Raw genomic sequence first — 17,013 nt, 5'->3', positions numbered from 1 at the left:
GTCTTCTGTGACTGCAATCTTTGCTGGGTTTTTTTTTGACCACTCTTTCCAGATATATCTTCCCATACTCAAAATGTTTCCTTTAACTTCTTATATAACTGAACAAAGTACTTCTGAGCAATCAAAATCATGCTCACATTACTTAATTGAAAAGTAATGTTCACATTGAAAAGTACTGTTACACAGTAAAATTCACTTTTGGGAGGGTATACAGTCTGAGTGTTTATACCTGTATAGATGATTACAATCACAACAGAAGTTTGTAACACGCCAAAGAATTCCCTCCTGCTGCTGCCTGGTACTCAGACCCTTGCTCTCTTCCTAATCCAGGTCAATTCTTGATAGGTGCTCTGTCCCTTTGTTTTTGTCTCTTCCAGAGTACTGTATAAAAAGAATCCTACAACATGCAAGTTTGTGAGATGATTATTTGACGTGGTACAAAGCATTTGCATGTACCCGTTTTAACTCCAAATTGGCATATTTACTCTGAAATCTCTCATGCTATAGCTTCTCTGCTATAATTGCAGACCTTGTATGTTAAGCTTCCAACTGAACAGAACCATTTAAATTTGCCTTTTTTAGCATCTCTGGAATAATCTGTAGGTTTGAACTCATTAATTTTCCTTGATTTCTTTCCTTGAATTAGCTTTTGGAGACCAGGGGGGAACCATTAAATCTCCCCCTCCCCCCATCCAAGGGAAATAACCTAAGACTTGAAGTTTAGAAAGATGGCTGTCTCCCTGGTTTGATAGATGGAGTACAGGAGGTTGAGGGGACTGAAATTAGTCTGGGATCTTTGTAATGATCTAGCGAAGTGGTCAAAGTCTATTTAAGCAGACTGAAATAGAGAAAGAAGTAGAGGTTGGGGGGCAGGGGAAGAGTTTAAGGAACTGGATTGGCTGGACCTGTTTGGATGATGTGAGCCAAGGGGTAATAGGACACATGTACTTGTGAATGCTTTAATTTTTCTTTGCCATTCCCTGACAGTAGACCTCATCTTCTCTTCTAAAATGCTCCTGCCCTCCCAGACCTCAGCATCCTTTTCAGACACTGAATTGCTTTCCCGAATTTGGCAGACCTACCCATGTTAATATTAGTTACCTAAAGAATTTTAACTGCTTGTGATCTTATCAACTCCTGACCCTTAGGTACATCTTACTGCTTACCTAATAAAAAGTACCCTACACTTACTGTATTGGGTTGTTTCTCCAGTATTTAAGGCAACAGGTATTTTTGTATCTGAGAGTAGACTTCCAGACCTGAGTTTCTTTGTGTATCTGAATACTGAAGTGGTAAAGCATTTCTCAAACTTGGCACAATCTTACATGTTTTCGTAAGGTACTTTCTGTTGGGGGGGGGGGCGGCTATCCCATGCCCTGTAGGATGGTTAGCATCATTAGTTAGAAAATATGTTGAGTCCCTTTCTGAAGAGAAATAGTGTAACCTAATAAACTGAAATTCTGATGGGGTCGGGGTGGGGGGGCGGTGTGTGTGTTTGTGGGGGGGCGATCTTTGTATTTTACAGCAGGACTATACTCAGTAACGATTAAGGAAAACTTGAGAAGTAAAAGCTAATATGTGTGTATCAGGAAAAATAAACTGTTTGACTATCCAGTATTGGATATTTATGCAAAGTATTTTGGGCTTGTTATTAAAGAGCTAAACGACTCGACAGATGCTATTTTCCAAACAAAGAATCTTAGGTAGAATTGACCATGGCTAACAGTAAATTGTACTGGATCTCTATTGGTTAGTTTTGATCATGATCAAGTGCATTGAAGGTCAGAGTTCATTCAGTGTTGGGTGGGGGGTCAGGTAATAAGCGCTCCTGGGCCATTGGATTCTGTATCTTACTGGAGGGAAACATTGGTATTAAGACCTGGGTCTAAAAGAAGCAGTTTGATATGTGAGAAAGCCTGATTTCTGAGTATTTAGTGGCAAAGTTGAGGCTTATTTTAACAAAGTTGAAGTGCCCAGGGTAGGTAGTGAATTATTCCCTGACTATGGAATGAGGTAAAACTTGATGTGTTACTGATGGTGAAAAGGCTACTGTGTGAAAAGCTTTTGTTTTCTTTAGCTAAAACTGTGACTCCTGTATATTTTATGTATTACCTCTAAATCAAGTTGGAGAAGGAGGCAGATCAAGGGGTGGTGATATACCTAGGGATTAAAATGTAGTAAGGCTTATTAAACACCCAGGACATCCAAGCAGAATACTTTTGATCAAATTAGATGTGAGTTAAATGGTACTGCTTTAATTTTCAGGAATTAAAGTTGAGTATATCAAATGGGGGCTTTATTTCTTCATGCTACATATTCTTTTTTTAGGGGTACATGGAGTGATAGAGCAATTTGGATAAGTTTTTCTAAAATACTGACATTTCTGTATTGAATAAATTATTTTTATGAAAGGATATTGGAGTTATTGTATTATCAAAATATGAAATACTCACAATCTCATAATGCCCAATGATTAGCTTTGAAGATGTGATTGTGTAAACATTCATTAAGTAGTCTCAGAATAGAGACAACTCAGCTAAATGAAATTGTAATTATATAGTCAGGATTTCTATAGTATGTTGTCATAATTAGCCTGAATGAAGATAGGTGAGTAGGAATGCATGTCAGCACCTGCTCTGTGTATGGATAAGTATTGTTGAATTTTGCTTCTAAAAGTAAACAGAGAGGTGGGGTTCATTTTTCCACATTGTGTGATTTGTATCTGTGATTTCCATGCATTGACTTGTGGAAATACTTGGATAGATTACCGTGAGAGGCAAGTAATCACTGTGGTGCTGAGCTGTTAAGCTTCCATTCAGGGCTTATTAGGCTAATTCCCAATGAGGCAGTGTATTTGATAACTTGGGAATTATGCTTCATGTAACAAACTACCCAAATAGCTCTATTTTAGAGGCACCTAACTGACTTTGTTCATACTTGTGTCTTAATTTTGATACTTTAAATTTCGGAAAAGATTCACATAAATGAGGAGTTAGGTTTCTGAACAAACATCCCTTTCTATGGAAACAGCTATGGAGTTCGTGCCTGTCAGGATTAGCATCTTTGTTTAAACCAGATAGTTGAGTGAGTGGTAGTTTTTTTCCACATGTTATCCTTTTTATGGGTATTTTATTCAGTAAACCAGTAGTCACTTTCTGCTTTAAATGGTCTTCCTATTGTGCTACTATACAGCTGATCTCTAGGCTTCCAGTTAAACCTTACTGAGTCTCGCAGTATACCGGTCCTACCATAATTACATCCCAGATATGGATGTTATTTTTTCTCTTCAGAAGTTTTTAGTAGTCAGAATGAGAGTCCACAAATACACTCTTAGAAATTAAAAAGGGAGAATTTGAAAAGCACTTTGGACACTTAGGTATCCACCACCTGAACATTACTGGTCACTTTTAAACCATATCCCTGCCCTGATCTTATTTATTTCCCCACATGGATAAACATTATCCTGAAATTTGTTTTTATTTCCTTGTTTTGTTTTTTGTTTTCATTTTTGTCGGATGTATTCCTAAAGGGCATAGTAGGTTTGTATGATTTTTCATATCCCTGTAAAAAAATAATTATTTGTATGATTTAACTTTTGCTTATTTTGACAGCACTTTTTTTTTCCCCCCAAATACATTTAGGGAATTGTTTTTATGTGAATCTGTGCAGCTATCACATGTTCATGATCACTGTTTTATATCACAGTTCACCTATTTGTAGTTGATGAACCTACGTTTTCTTTAATTTTTGCCAATGCAAGCATTGCTGGCATGAACATTACTATTAATGTCTTAAGCACATGACCCAAGGATTTCATTACAGTCAAGATATATGCATGTCACCAGCTTTACCAGATGATGCTCAATTACTTACCGAACTTGGATAAATTCTACTCACTAGGGTATAAAAAGAGTTGAGCTAGAGCCATATCCTTACCATTTAATATTGTTGACGGTCTTTTTTTCTAATCCAGTTAGTGGCAAATGCTTTCTCTTTGTGGTTTAATTTGGTATTTTGTTAATAGGTTTGGCATTTTTTCCCCAGTATTTACAGGATTTATGTGTTCTCATTGAATTGCCCATGAAAGTCTTTTGTCCCTACTTTTATTTTTTAAGTAAAAAGCAATTTCTAGAAATTACTTATATATTAGGCACACAAATATTCTGCCAATTATATGCCTTGTAATCATTTTCTTCCAGTTTATTTTAATGTAGTTAAAAATGCTAATGTCTTCTCTTATGATCTTCGTTTTCTGTATGAGATCTGAGGGAGGGAGAATGGGTGCTGGGCTCAGATTGTGGTGGTGCAGAAAGTGAAAACTGTGCTGAAATGGTATATTTTGAAGGTGATGGGCTTGCTCATGGATTCGATTCAAATGGACTATGAGAGGAGATAAATTAATGATGATCAAGGTTTTTGACAATAACTAGAAGAATAGACTTGACTTTGATGAAGATGGGAAGTGTATGGAAAAGCAGCCATGGACTGTGTGGTATATGTGAAACCAAAACTGATCTCAGTATGTTAAAGTTGGGGTGTAGCTCTTGATCTGAGAAGTTAAATAGGGTATTCGGATATTGAAAGTCTGGAATTGAAGAGATTGTTTGAGGATGGAGGTATAGTTTTGGAAGTTCTCATGTAGATAGTATGTGAAATGCTGTGACTTGATAAAGGCACTTACGGAATGAGGGTAGCTAGAGAACTTTGAGGTCTCTGCTTGTGAGATGATTGAGAAGGTTTTCTGAAAGCCAGGTGAACAGATGCCCTTGAAGACAGAGATACCCATTGGATTTGGCCACGTGGGGGTCATGGGTGATATTTATAAATGTATTTTTGTGGTTTGGGGGAGATAAAATCCTCATTGAAGTCGATTGCAGAGAACAGGAGAAGAGACAGACATTGGAGATTCTAAGGAATACAGATAATTACTTTAATGGAGTTTTGTTTGAACCTCACTAGGAGTAATTTGGTTATAGCTGGAAGATAGGTGTGATCAAAGGAAGACTTACTTGATGGGAGATGTCAAAGATTGCTTGGATGCTACTGAAGATAGTTGACAGTAAAGGAATAAAAATTGATGAAGCAGGATAGAAGGCACACTGTTGGTGAAAGACTTGAGAAAGGGATGGGTGCCAGTGGATAGGTTCAGACACTGGCTTTTACATTGGAGCTTGGGAAATTTTTTTGTAGTTCTCAGAAAATAAATTTTAACTTCCTTTGTTAAACATTAAGTATTTGTTTTTGATGGTTTATTGCTAGTATAGATAGAGATAGAAGTGATTATTTAATGTTGATCTTGTCCTCTGCTTTCTTGTCAAATATGTCTATTCCTAGTTTTATAGGGAATTCATCCAGATTTTCTGTAGAATACTGTCTGCAAATAGAGATAGTTTCACTCTTTCTGGATGCTTTTTATTGGATTTTCTTGTCTAATTTTCCTGACGAGAACTTTCAGTACAGCGTTTAACAGAAGTGGTGACAGTGGATATATTTTTGTTCCTGATGCTAAAGAGAAAATCCAGAGTTTTTATCAAATACGATGTTACCTATTGGTTTTTCACAGTTGCCGTTTTTTGGCTAGAGGAAGTTCTGTTCCTAATTTGTTGCATGGTTTTTTCACGAAGGAGTGTTGCATTTTGTCAGATACTATTTCTGCATATGTTGACATGTTGGTGTTTATTATTTTTTTGCCCTTAATATGATATATGACATTGATATTTTAGTATATTGAATCAATTTTTCATTCATGGGATAAATCCCATTTGGTTGCCAAATTTGGTTGTTAGTATTTGGTTGAAGATTTAGGCATCTGAATTCATCAGGAGTTTTGGTCTGTCGTTCTTTTTTGTGATGTCTTTAGTTTTGGCAATACTCATCTTACAGAGTTAAGTTAGGAAGCATTCTCTCCTATGTCCCTTTTTGGAATAATGTGAGGAAAGGGTATTCAAGATTTTTTGTATAACCAGTGAAGCCTCCTGGGCTTTTATTTGTGAGAAATTAAAATTTCTAATTCAGCTTTCTTAATTGTACAGGTCTATTTAAATTGTTATTGAATCTTTTTTTGTAGTTGATGTCTTTCTAGAAAACTGAAATTTCATCTGTTTTGCTGAAATATACTTGTTCATAGTTTTATATTTCTTCTGTAAGGTTGGTAGAATGTCATTGTTTGATTCCTGATTACACTAATTAGAATCTTCCCTCTCCCTTGGTTTGTCTAGCAAAAGATGTGTCAATCCTCTTTATCCTTTCAAAGAACTAACTTTGGATATTGATTTTTTTTTTTCTATTTTACTACTTTCTATTTCATTTATTTCTGCCCTAGTCTCTATTTACTACTTATACTTGATTTAGTTTAAGTTTTTTTTTCCCGAAAAAACTTTAGAAGTGTTAAGTCTTCAGGTAGAACATTTTTGACTTGAGAATATCTTTTTATGTATAGACATACACTATAAATTTCCCTCTTTGGATTGCTTCTCCTGCATGCTCTGTTTCATACTGTATCGTTTCATCTCATTGTGTCTTCTGTTTTCCTAATTTTTTCTTGCATTCATTCTTAGTATGTTCACCTTCCACATTTTTGAAATTCTCACATTTAAAATTTATTGACAGATTTTTTTTTTTGAGGTATAATTGATGTACAACATAAGTTTCAGGGGTAAAAGATAATGTTTCAAATTTGTTAACTTTATTTTGGTGATCATTTCGCAATGTAAACATCTGTCAGCACACGTGGTTACAGAATCCTTAGGATTTTTAAGATTTCTAAGCAACTTGATGCTGTAGTCCATGCTGTACATTACACCTCTAGTTCTTATTTTGTTCACTGGATATACCTTTTGACTGCCTTCACCTGTTTTGCCCTTCTGTACCCCCACTTCTGGCCACCACTAATCTTACGTGTCTTTGAGGCTTTTTTTTTTTTTTTAGGTTATATGTGTAGGTGAGATTGGTCTTTTCGTATGTATTGGTCTTTTTCTGACTTGCTTCGCTTAGCATATTGCTCTTGAGGGTCCATCCATGTTGTTAGAAATAGAAATTTCCTTTCCTTCAGGCTGAAGAATAGTTTCTTGTGGATGTGTATACCACATTTCCTTTACCCAGTCACTGGTTGGTGGACCTTGAGATAATTTATCAGTTCTAGGTGGTGATGGTCTCCCTCCCATTTCCTCAGGGCTTATTGTTGCTGTTGTATGTGACTTTGCTGGTCTATTTCAGTGATGTTCCCCTCCCCCTCCCCCCATACCAGTTGAAGTCTCTGAAATCACTTCACAGAGGGTGCAATCTTGGGCATGGATATAGTCACCCTGGAATGACAGTGGTTTTAGTAGGATTCTTTTTGTCTTTGTTTTGTAATCTCTTACTGTCTGTCTCTGATATCACACCCAACTGATAAAGTCTATTCATTGCCTGCAAATTGTTTTCTTTTTTTCTTTTCTTCCTTATTTCTTCCTCATTTCTTCCTCTATTTCTTTGTCTTTCCTTCCCTCGCTTGGCAATGCCTGAGTTATAAAATGTTCTACAGTGTGATTCAGTTACACTTTGCCTCCTCTGCAATGGTAGTTTTTGAGGCCAATGTTGGAAGTTTGCTGTGATTTCATGCCAGCTGCTGTTACCTGGCTCTTTCCAAGGTGTCCCTGGTAAACTAGCTTGCCAACAGTTTAGCTTTTTGCTCTCTTGTAGCTACCACCCCAGTCTAAATAGCTTAGTGTGATGATAGTCTTTTTTTTTTTTTTTTTTTTTTTTTTTTTTTTGAGAGTGCACTAAGGTTTAAACTTGCTCACAGTCAGTTCCATATAAGGTGAGTTCCCTTTTGGGAGAGATTGATAGCTCTGTTCTTAAAGCCTGTCTGTCCCATGAAAAATCCCTGTACTGCTACTTGAGTAGGGAGTGGGGGGCATGATGTCTTGTTTCTCTAAGTGAATCTTCTTTTTCACAAGTAGGGTGGTGCATGGAGGCATTCAAAGACTCTTGTTATTCTTCTGGTGTGAAAACTCTGCCCTAAGTGAGATTGGGGGTTAAGGGTATTCATGCCCCAATATTCATTGTCTACCTACTGTGCCTGGGGTAGATAATCCATTCACAAGTTGTGGCTGTGTGGTTGGAAGGGAGTCGGCAATCTCTCATCAGCAGTTTCCTTAATTTAGCCTCTATGACCTGGGGCTGAATGGGATGGGAAGTTCTAACACTCTGCCTTCCTTCTGGGAGGTAGTGGGAGAGGGAGCCCCATCTTTTCATCCATACCACTCCGAGTGGAACTTCAGTCACAATAAGCTGGGTGGATTATTAAGGAAGAAATAGATCTTGCCTTGAGTACCAAAAGCTCTCTCTTTTTGGCAAGATTTAGTTGATTTTCTTAAAAAAATGTTTCATTTGCTGCATGCCCTTCAAAGACTTTAAATGGTTGCAGTAAAATACTTTCACTACTTTGGCTGGAGAGAGAATCTGGTGAGATCCTCTTGCTCACGCTTTGTGTTTCATGTTGTATATTAAATAGAATTTTTGCTTCATGGCCTAGTATAGAAGATTATTTGCCCATAGTTGGAACGTAAATAGAACTTTTCCTGTAAAAAGTTGTGTGTGTGCTCACACACGTGTATGTGTTTCTCTTGCCTTCTAACCTTTACTGACAGGTGTTGGGCTTGAGGACTTGGGTTTGCTCCTTACTGAACTTGCACCTACTTGGACATTACTGCCTTCCTGTCAGCCCTGGCAATGTGCTCATTTTTGCTTTTATTCCAAGGTTCCAAATTTCTACTTAAGTCTCTGGGAATTGTGACAGTTTATAAACTGTCTACTTGGCTCACACATTAGCTTTTATTTTCAGCCAGTCTCTTGGATTTTATAAGCCAGTTTACGGACTATTTATCTTGCACAAATACTAGTCTTCTCAAGTCCAAATTTGTTGGTGTATCAATTTGATGGCCTGCAGTATCTGTGTATTAGTCACGTGGAAGATAGGAACTTGCGGAGGAGGTTTGGTTAATGGCCTACCACAGGAACTATATTTTAAAGCAACTTCTCCAAAGCAGTTGTTTGGGTTGTAGTTTCAAGACTACAATGAAACACTTTTAAAGATAAAGGGGACAAATTGTCAGATATGAAGGTGTCTTTTTGTAATGTTTAAATGCATCTATAAATGAGACAGTTTAATCAGAGCTATTGAAATCAATGGCTACTTTACATGAGGGCACATTGCGCTGAGATAGTTTGAAGGGAATTTTTTTTTTTTTTTTTTACAGGAATTAGAGTATGGCATAAATTCATTGTTACTCAGGTTGAGTCTCATTTTGTCCTTCTTAGGAGATAGGTCTCTTTCCTTAATTATCTGTGTTTAAGGTAAATCTTTTGAAAGCCCGCTAAGAAATAATGATGTGTCATCCTTCTCTAGTTTTTCCCCATTAATTCTTCTTCCTCTCTTGTTCATGGAACAGCCACTTGTATCTTACCATTCTGATCTAGTATAAGACTTACACGGCTAGTGATAAACAAATACGAACTTACAGTGGAAAAGAGTATCTGTACCTCTTACTTGGAACCGTAATATTAAGAAATAGATTTTTTGATGTGAAATACTGTTTTATTAACCAAATTAACACTTGTTCAAATATTTTCTTGAGGTTGCTTGTTAAAATTAGAAATAGAACCTCTCAAAAATAAGAGAGAAAGTTGAGAGTTTGATTGTGAAATATGCTCTAGGTGAAACAAATGTTAATTGGATCTCTGTTTGTTTTTCAGGCAGCAGGAGCAATTCGACCTCTTGTATCTACTGTAATCAGTCCATCTGCTGATGGTTGCTTAGACCATTCACTAGAACGTGCCAGACACAGAGCAAGTGAAATGCCACAGGCTTTTCTATTTGATGTGATCTATGAAGCATATCAGCAGGTAAGAATCAGGGTTTCTGAAACCTGCTGTGTTGGGGGTCTGTAAGAATACTTGTCTATTTGGAGATTTGCTGGAAGAACTTGGGTGATTCCGTGTATAGCTAGGCTCATGGTTAAAATGGACAACAGTGAAGTACGGACGATTCACAGCTGGGTCATATGAGAAACACATGCAGAGTCTGGAAGTATACATGTGTACTCTGAAGTTCTCACCTTCCCCTGAAGGGTCACACAGAGCACTCCCTTCCTCGCACCAGCAATGAAAATTTAGCAACATGTGTGTGATGGTTCTTCTCAGGGAAGACCATCAGAGACTTAGTGTCCAAGGTATTTATTGGGGTTGGTCATATAGGGATCCTCTGCCTTAGCATGTATAAAAATTCCAGATTCCCAGAAGGAAGGTAGCTGTCCAACCTCAACCATATTGTTTATGCAGTTAGTCTGAGCACAGTGAGCGATACTTAGTGGTTAACTGTTCAGTGAGAATACTGCAAGAGACAATTTCCCATATTGAGGTGGAAAAGTAAGGACAGCCGTTTTAGGCCTGTATGATAAATTTCCTGCACAGCTATATTGATACCTTGAAAATTTCAATTAACAAAATAACTTCTTTTAGAATCTCACATAATTCATTCATGTTTAGATGATCCAGATTACCTTTTTGTTTTTCATGTTCTAAAAATGTTTTGGGACCCGTATAAGTTTTACTGGCTTTTGTTGCATATTGATGGATTAAATACTTACTGAATATTAGGTATTATGCTTGTCAGAAAACACCCCATGAAATAAGTTATAACTACAGTAACTCATTGCTTGACTGATGTTAAATAATCTATGAAGAGTAGTTTGAATAGATGGACTTTGAGGAATATGAGGTACTGGTAATAGGGTTATTGACACTTAAAACAGAAGAATGCCTCCTATTTCGTATAGAAGGTGATCACAAACACAATAAATTATGGCTCAATCTCGTTGGTTAGTTTTAAAATGAGAGGATGTAAATGAGAATCCATTTTAGTGATATAAACAGTATGCCATGGTTTGTATTATTTCCCTAAAATGAATTTGGAGTACAGGAATTTACCTATATTTGGCTATTAATTATTCCAAGGGTAAGCTATTATAAATATTTATTCAAATACTCTTTTACATCCTAAATGTTGCAGAGCTAGACCACATCTGCCTTACCACCTGAAATTGTTGATCCTTAAACACTTAGACTTATCACATGTCATTCTTCCTAGTATATTTTAGAAGATAAAATGAATATAATTTCATTTCCTCACATTAGAGAAGCATTTTTTCCCCCCAGTTTTTGCTGGAGAATTAAGTGCTAATGCATTGAGGTATTGGTTCTCATAGTGTGGTTCCCAGGCAGAATTGGTATGCTTTGGAACTTGTCAGAATGCAAATTCAGGGGCTCCACCTCAGATCCACTTAATTACAAACTGTGGGAATGGGGCCCAGCAATTTGTGTCTCAACAAACAACTCTGCCATGTGATCCTAATACCCTGAATTTTGGGAACCACCACCCTAAGGCATTCACACCATGTAATGAATCAGACGCTCTTCTACTGCGTTCTTGAGAGAATTCAGAAAATAGTAACATGATAATAATTACGTGTGTTCTGTGGTTCAGGTGAGGAATTTTGAATTACAGAATCAGTTTGAAGGTTTTGCTATAAGCTTTTGGTTTTTCCTCAATTTTTTTGGTTTAATTATTTATTTAATTAATTTTTTTATAAGTACTTTTTATTTTTTATTTTATTATTTATTTTTTTAATATGAAATTTATTGTCAAATTGGTTTCCAGACAACACCCAGTGCTCCTCCCAACAGGTGCCCTCCTCAGTGCCCATCACCAACTTTCCCCTCCCTCCCACCCCCCTTTGTCAAGTTTTGATTAAAATCCAGCTAGTTAACATACAGTGTAACACTAGTTTGAGGAGTAGAATTTAGCGACTCATCACTTAGCACAACACCTGGTACTCATCACAAGTGCCCTCCTTTATACCCATCACTTATTTAAGACATCCTGTCCAAGTACCTTCCTTGCAGTAACCCTCAGTTTGTTCTGTTTCTTGGTTGGCCTCTTCCACCCCACCCCCTTGTTCATTTGTTTCATTTCTTAAATTTCGTATATGAGTGAAATTGTGGGATATTTGTCTTCTTCTGGCTGACTAAATTTCCTTAGCCTAATACTCTCTAGCTCCTTTCTTGTCATTGCAAAGGACAGTGGCAAGATTTCATTATTTTTCTGTGGCTGGGTAATACTCCATTGCATGTATGTATGTGTATGTATATGTACGTCTATCTACATGTACATACCACATGTTCTTTACCTGTTTGTCAGTCCATGGACATTTGGGCTCTTACCATAACTTGGCTATTGTTGATAATGTTGGGATAAACATCAGGGTAGGTGTATCCTTTCAAATTAGTATTTTGTGTATAATCTGGGTAAACGTGTAGCAGTGCAATTGCTGGATTGTAGGGTAGTTGTGTTTTTAACTTTTTTCAGGAACCTTCATACTTTTCTTCAGAATGGCTGCACCAGTTTGCATTCCCACCAGCACTGTAAGAGAATTGCCCTTCCTCCACATCCTTGCTAACATCTGTTGCTTTCTGTGTTGTTAATTGTAGCCATTCTGACTTGTGTGAGGTGATTTCTCATCATAGTTTTGATTCATGTTTCCTTGATGATGAGTGATGTCGAGCATCTTTTCATGTATCTGTTAGCCATCGGGATTTCTTCTTTGGAGAAGTGTTTGTTCATGTTTTCGGCCCAGTTTTTAATTGGGTTATTTGTTTTTTGGGTGTTGAGTTTGATAAGTTCTTAATAGATTTTGGATACTAACCCTTTATCAGATACGTGATGTGAACATACCTTCTCCCATTCATAGGTTACCTTTTAGTTTTGTTGATTCCTTCACTATGGGGAAGCTTTTTATTATGTTGTAGTCCCAACGTCCCTGTTGCATGTTTAGGTCTTTCATCCATTTTGAGGTTTTTTTTTTTTTTTTTTTTTGGTGTCTGTGGTGTAAGAAAGTGGTCCAGTTTCATTCTTCTGCATGTTGCTGTCCAGTTTTCCTAGTACCATTTGTTGAAGAGACTGTTTTTTTCCACTGGGTATTCTTACCTGCTTTGTCAAAGATGAGTTGACCATATAGTTATGGGTCCATTTCTGGGTTTTTTATTCTGTTCCAGTGATCTCTGTGTATTTTTTTTGCCAGTACCATATTGTCTTGATCACTTCTGCTTTGTAATCCAGTTTGAAGTTAGGAATTGTGATGCCTCCAACTTTGCTTTTCTGTTTCAAGATTACTTTGGCTATTTGGGGTCTTATGTGCTTCCATACGAATTTTAAGGTACACTGTAGCTCTGTGAATAATGCTGGTGGTATTAAGATAGGAATATGTAGATTGCTTTGAGTAACGAAAACATTTTAACAATATTCTTTGAACGCATGGGCATGAACTGTTTTTCCATTTCTTTGTGTCCTCTTAAATTTATTTAATCAGTGTTTTATAGTTTTCAGAGTACAGATATTTTATCTCATTGGTTAGGTTTGTTCCTACATATCTTATGGTATTAGGTGCATTTGTAAATGGGATCAGTTCCTTAATTTCTCCTTCTGCTTCATTATTGCTGTATGCAGCTGATTTCTGTAAATGGATTTTTGCATTCTGTGAGTCTACTGAATTCGTGTTTCACTTCTAGCATTCTTTTAGTGGTGTCCTTTAGGTTTTCTGTATAGAGTATCCTGTCATCTGCAGAGTGAATAACTTCTTCCTTTCTGATTTGGATGCATTGTCTGATGGCTGTGGCTATCACTTAGAGTACTATGTTAAATCATAATGGTAAGAGTGGACGTCCTTCTCTTGTTCCTGCCAGTAGAGGAAAAGCTCCCAGTTTTCCCTCATTGAAGATAATATTAGTTGTGGATCTTTCATACATGGCCTTTATGATGTTGAGGTGTACTTCCTTTAACCCTACTTTGTTGAGGATTTTTATCATGAATGGACATTGGACTTTGTCAAATGCTTTTTCTGCATCTACTGAGAGGATCATATGGTTGCTATCCTTTCTTTTACTAACGTACTGTATTATGTTGATTGATTTGTGAATATTGAACCATGCTTGCAGCTGAGGCATAAATCCCACTTGTTTGTGGAGAATGTTTCTTTGAACGTACTATTGGATTCAATTTGCTAGTATTTTATTGAGAATTTTTACATCCATGTTCATCAGGGATATTGGCCTCTAGTTCTCTTTCTTAGTGTATTATTTGTCTGGTTTTGAAATCAGGGTAATGTTAGCCTCATAGAATGAGTTTGGAAGTTTTCCTTCCATTTCTATTTTTTGGAATAGTTTGGGAAGAATAGGTATAAACTCTTGCTTAAATGTTGGGTAGAATTCGCCTAGGAAGCCATTGGGCCCTACACTTGTGCGCGTTGGGAGGTTTTTGATTACTGACTCAATTTCTTTGCTGGTTATCAGTCTGCAGAAATTTTCTACTTCTTCTTGTTTCTGTTTTGGTATGTTATGTTTCTAGGAATATATGTATTTCTTCTAGATTGTCCAATTTGTTGGCATATGATTTTTCAGACTATTTTCTCATAATGGATTATATTTCTGTTGTATTGGTTATTTCTCATGTCTCATTTGTGGTTTTATTTATTGGGGTCCTTTCTCTTTTTGGTAAGTCTGTCTAGGGGGTTATCAATTTTATTAATGTTTTCAAGTAGCTTCTGGTTTCATTGATACATTCTTTTTTAAGTTTTTTTAAGTTTCTATATCATTTATTTCTGCTCTAATCTTTATTATTTCCCTTCTTCAGCAGCCTCTATTGCTGTATACTACCCTCTTAGGACTGCTTTTGCTGCATCCCAAAGGTTTTGGATTGTCATGTTTCCATTTTCATTTGTTTCTATATACTTTTTAACTTTCTTCTTTGATATCCTGGTTGACCCATTAATTCTTCAGTAGCATGTTGTTTAACCTCCGTGTATTTGAGGTCTTCCCCAATTTTTTCTGGACTTTGATTTCAAGTTTCATAGCGTTATGGTCAGAATATATGCATGGTACAATCTCATTCTTGTACTTGATGAGGCTTGATTTTTGACCTAGTATGTGATCTGTTCTGGAGAATATTTCATGTGTATTTGACAAGAATGTGTATTCTTCTTTAGTATGAAATAATTCTGAATATATTTTTTAAGTGCATCCAGTCCAGTGTGTCATTCTAACCCATTGTTTCCTTGTTGATTTTCTGTCCATTGATGTAAATGGGATGTTAAGTCCTTTATTATTATTATAAGTGAGTTCCTTTATGTTTGTTATCAATTGTTATATACATTTTGGTGTTCCAAGTTGAGGGTACAGATATTTATAGCTGTTAAATCTTATTGTTGGATAGTCTTCTTTATTGTGTTGTAATGCCCTTTTTCATCTGTTGTTACAGTCTTTGGTTTAAAATCTAGTTTGTCTGACGTAAGTATTGGTACTCTGGCATTCTTGATGTCCATGTGCATGGTAAATGTCCATCCTAACAGTTTGAATTTGCTCATGTCTTTAGTTCTAAAATGAGTCTCTTGTAGACAGCATCTAGATGGGTCTTATTTTTTTATCCATTCTGATACCCTATGTTTTTTGATTGGAGATATTAGTCCATTTACATTCAGAGTTATTGATATGTTTTTAGTGCCATTTCATTACCTGTTTTGTCATTGTTTGTAGAGATTTTCTCTGTTCCTTTCTAGTCTTTTTCACTTTTGGTCTTTTCCATTCAGAGTCCCTTTTACTATTTCTTACAGGGCTGGTTTAGTGCTCATGAACTCCTTTAGTTTCTGTTTGGGAAAATCTTTACCTTTGCTTCTATTCTGAATGATAGCCTGCTGGATAGAGTATTCTTGGCTGCAGTTTTTCCCATTCAGCATGTTGGATATATCATGCCACTCCCTTCTGGCTTGCCAAGTTTCCGTGGAGAGATCTGCAGCTAGTCTTACATGTCTCCCTTGTAAGTTAGGGACTTCTTTTGTTTGATGCCTTTTAGGATTTTTTCTTTACCACTATATTTTGCAAATTTAACTACAATATGTGTTGCTGGTTGGCCTGCTTTTTAAAATTTTAATGGGAGTCCTCTATGCTTCCTGGATTTGGATGTCTGTTTCCTTCCCCAGCTTATGGAAATTTTTGGCTCTTATTTCCTCAAATGTTCTGTCCCCTCTTCTCTCTCTTTTTCTTCTTGGATTTTTGTAATACAAATGTTACCCACTGAGTTACTAAGTCTATTGTGTTCCATAATTTTTTTCTCTATTTTATTCAGCTTCATTATTTATCTTTCTATATCACTTATACATTCTTTTGCTTCTTCCATCCTTGTGGTCATTACATTCAGTCTTTTTTGAATCTTAGTTACTGCATTTATTTTTTAAAATTTTTAAAAAATTCTTAACTTTTTTAATTAAAAAAAATTTTTTAATGTTTATGTTTCTTTTTGAGACAGAGAGAGAGAGCATGAGTAGGGGAGGGGCAGAGAAAGAAGGAGACACAGAATCCAAAGCAGGCTCCAGGCTCTGAGCTGTCAGCACAGAGCCGGTTGTGGGGCTGGAACTCGTCAACAGCGAAACCATGACCTGAGCTGAAGTTGGGCGCTAAACTGACCCAGCCACCTCAGTTACTACATTTCTTATTTCTGAGTGGTTGCTTTTTAGTTCTTTGATTTCTGTTGTAAAGGCCTCCCTGAAGTCATCCATTCTTTTTTTTTTTTTTTTTTTTTTTTTAATGTTTATGTATTTTGAGAATGAGAGAGCACACAGGAGTGGGGAGGGGCAGAGAGGGAGGTGAGAGAATCCCAAGCAGGTTATGCGCTCTCAGCACAGTATATGGGGCTCAATCTCTCAGACTATGGGATCATGACCTGAATTAAAATCAAGAGCTACATATGTACCTGACTGAACGACCCAGGCACCCCTAAAGTCTTCATTCTTAAGCCTGGCAAGTATCCCTTTGATTGTTACTTTAAATTCTCCATCAGGCATATTATTTATATCTGTTTTGATTAGATCTGTGGCCCTTACTGTGTCTTGTTTTTTTGGGAATGGGTTCTTCTGTCATGGCATTTTG

At 36.6% G+C, this 17,013-nt stretch overlaps 1 protein-coding gene across 1 annotated transcript in view; it reads left to right on the top strand.

The window, feature by feature from the left end:
• The window catches only part of CRPPA (CDP-L-ribitol pyrophosphorylase A), a 323,296-nt gene that overhangs the window by 30,211 nt on the left and 276,072 nt on the right, over window positions 1–17,013 (top strand). The window contains exon 3 of the mRNA XM_042919329.1: window positions 9,736–9,885. Coding sequence (XP_042775263.1) covers window positions 9,736–9,885 — 150 coding nt within the window. The remainder of the gene's footprint in view (window positions 1–9,735; window positions 9,886–17,013) is intronic.

Source organism: Panthera leo, chromosome A2, assembly GCF_018350215.1.
Source record: "Panthera leo isolate Ple1 chromosome A2, P.leo_Ple1_pat1.1, whole genome shotgun sequence".
Taxonomy (NCBI): Eukaryota; Metazoa; Chordata; class Mammalia; order Carnivora; family Felidae; genus Panthera; species Panthera leo.
Note: the sequence above shows the minus strand (reverse complement) of the source record. Positions and strands in the feature narration are given on the sequence as shown.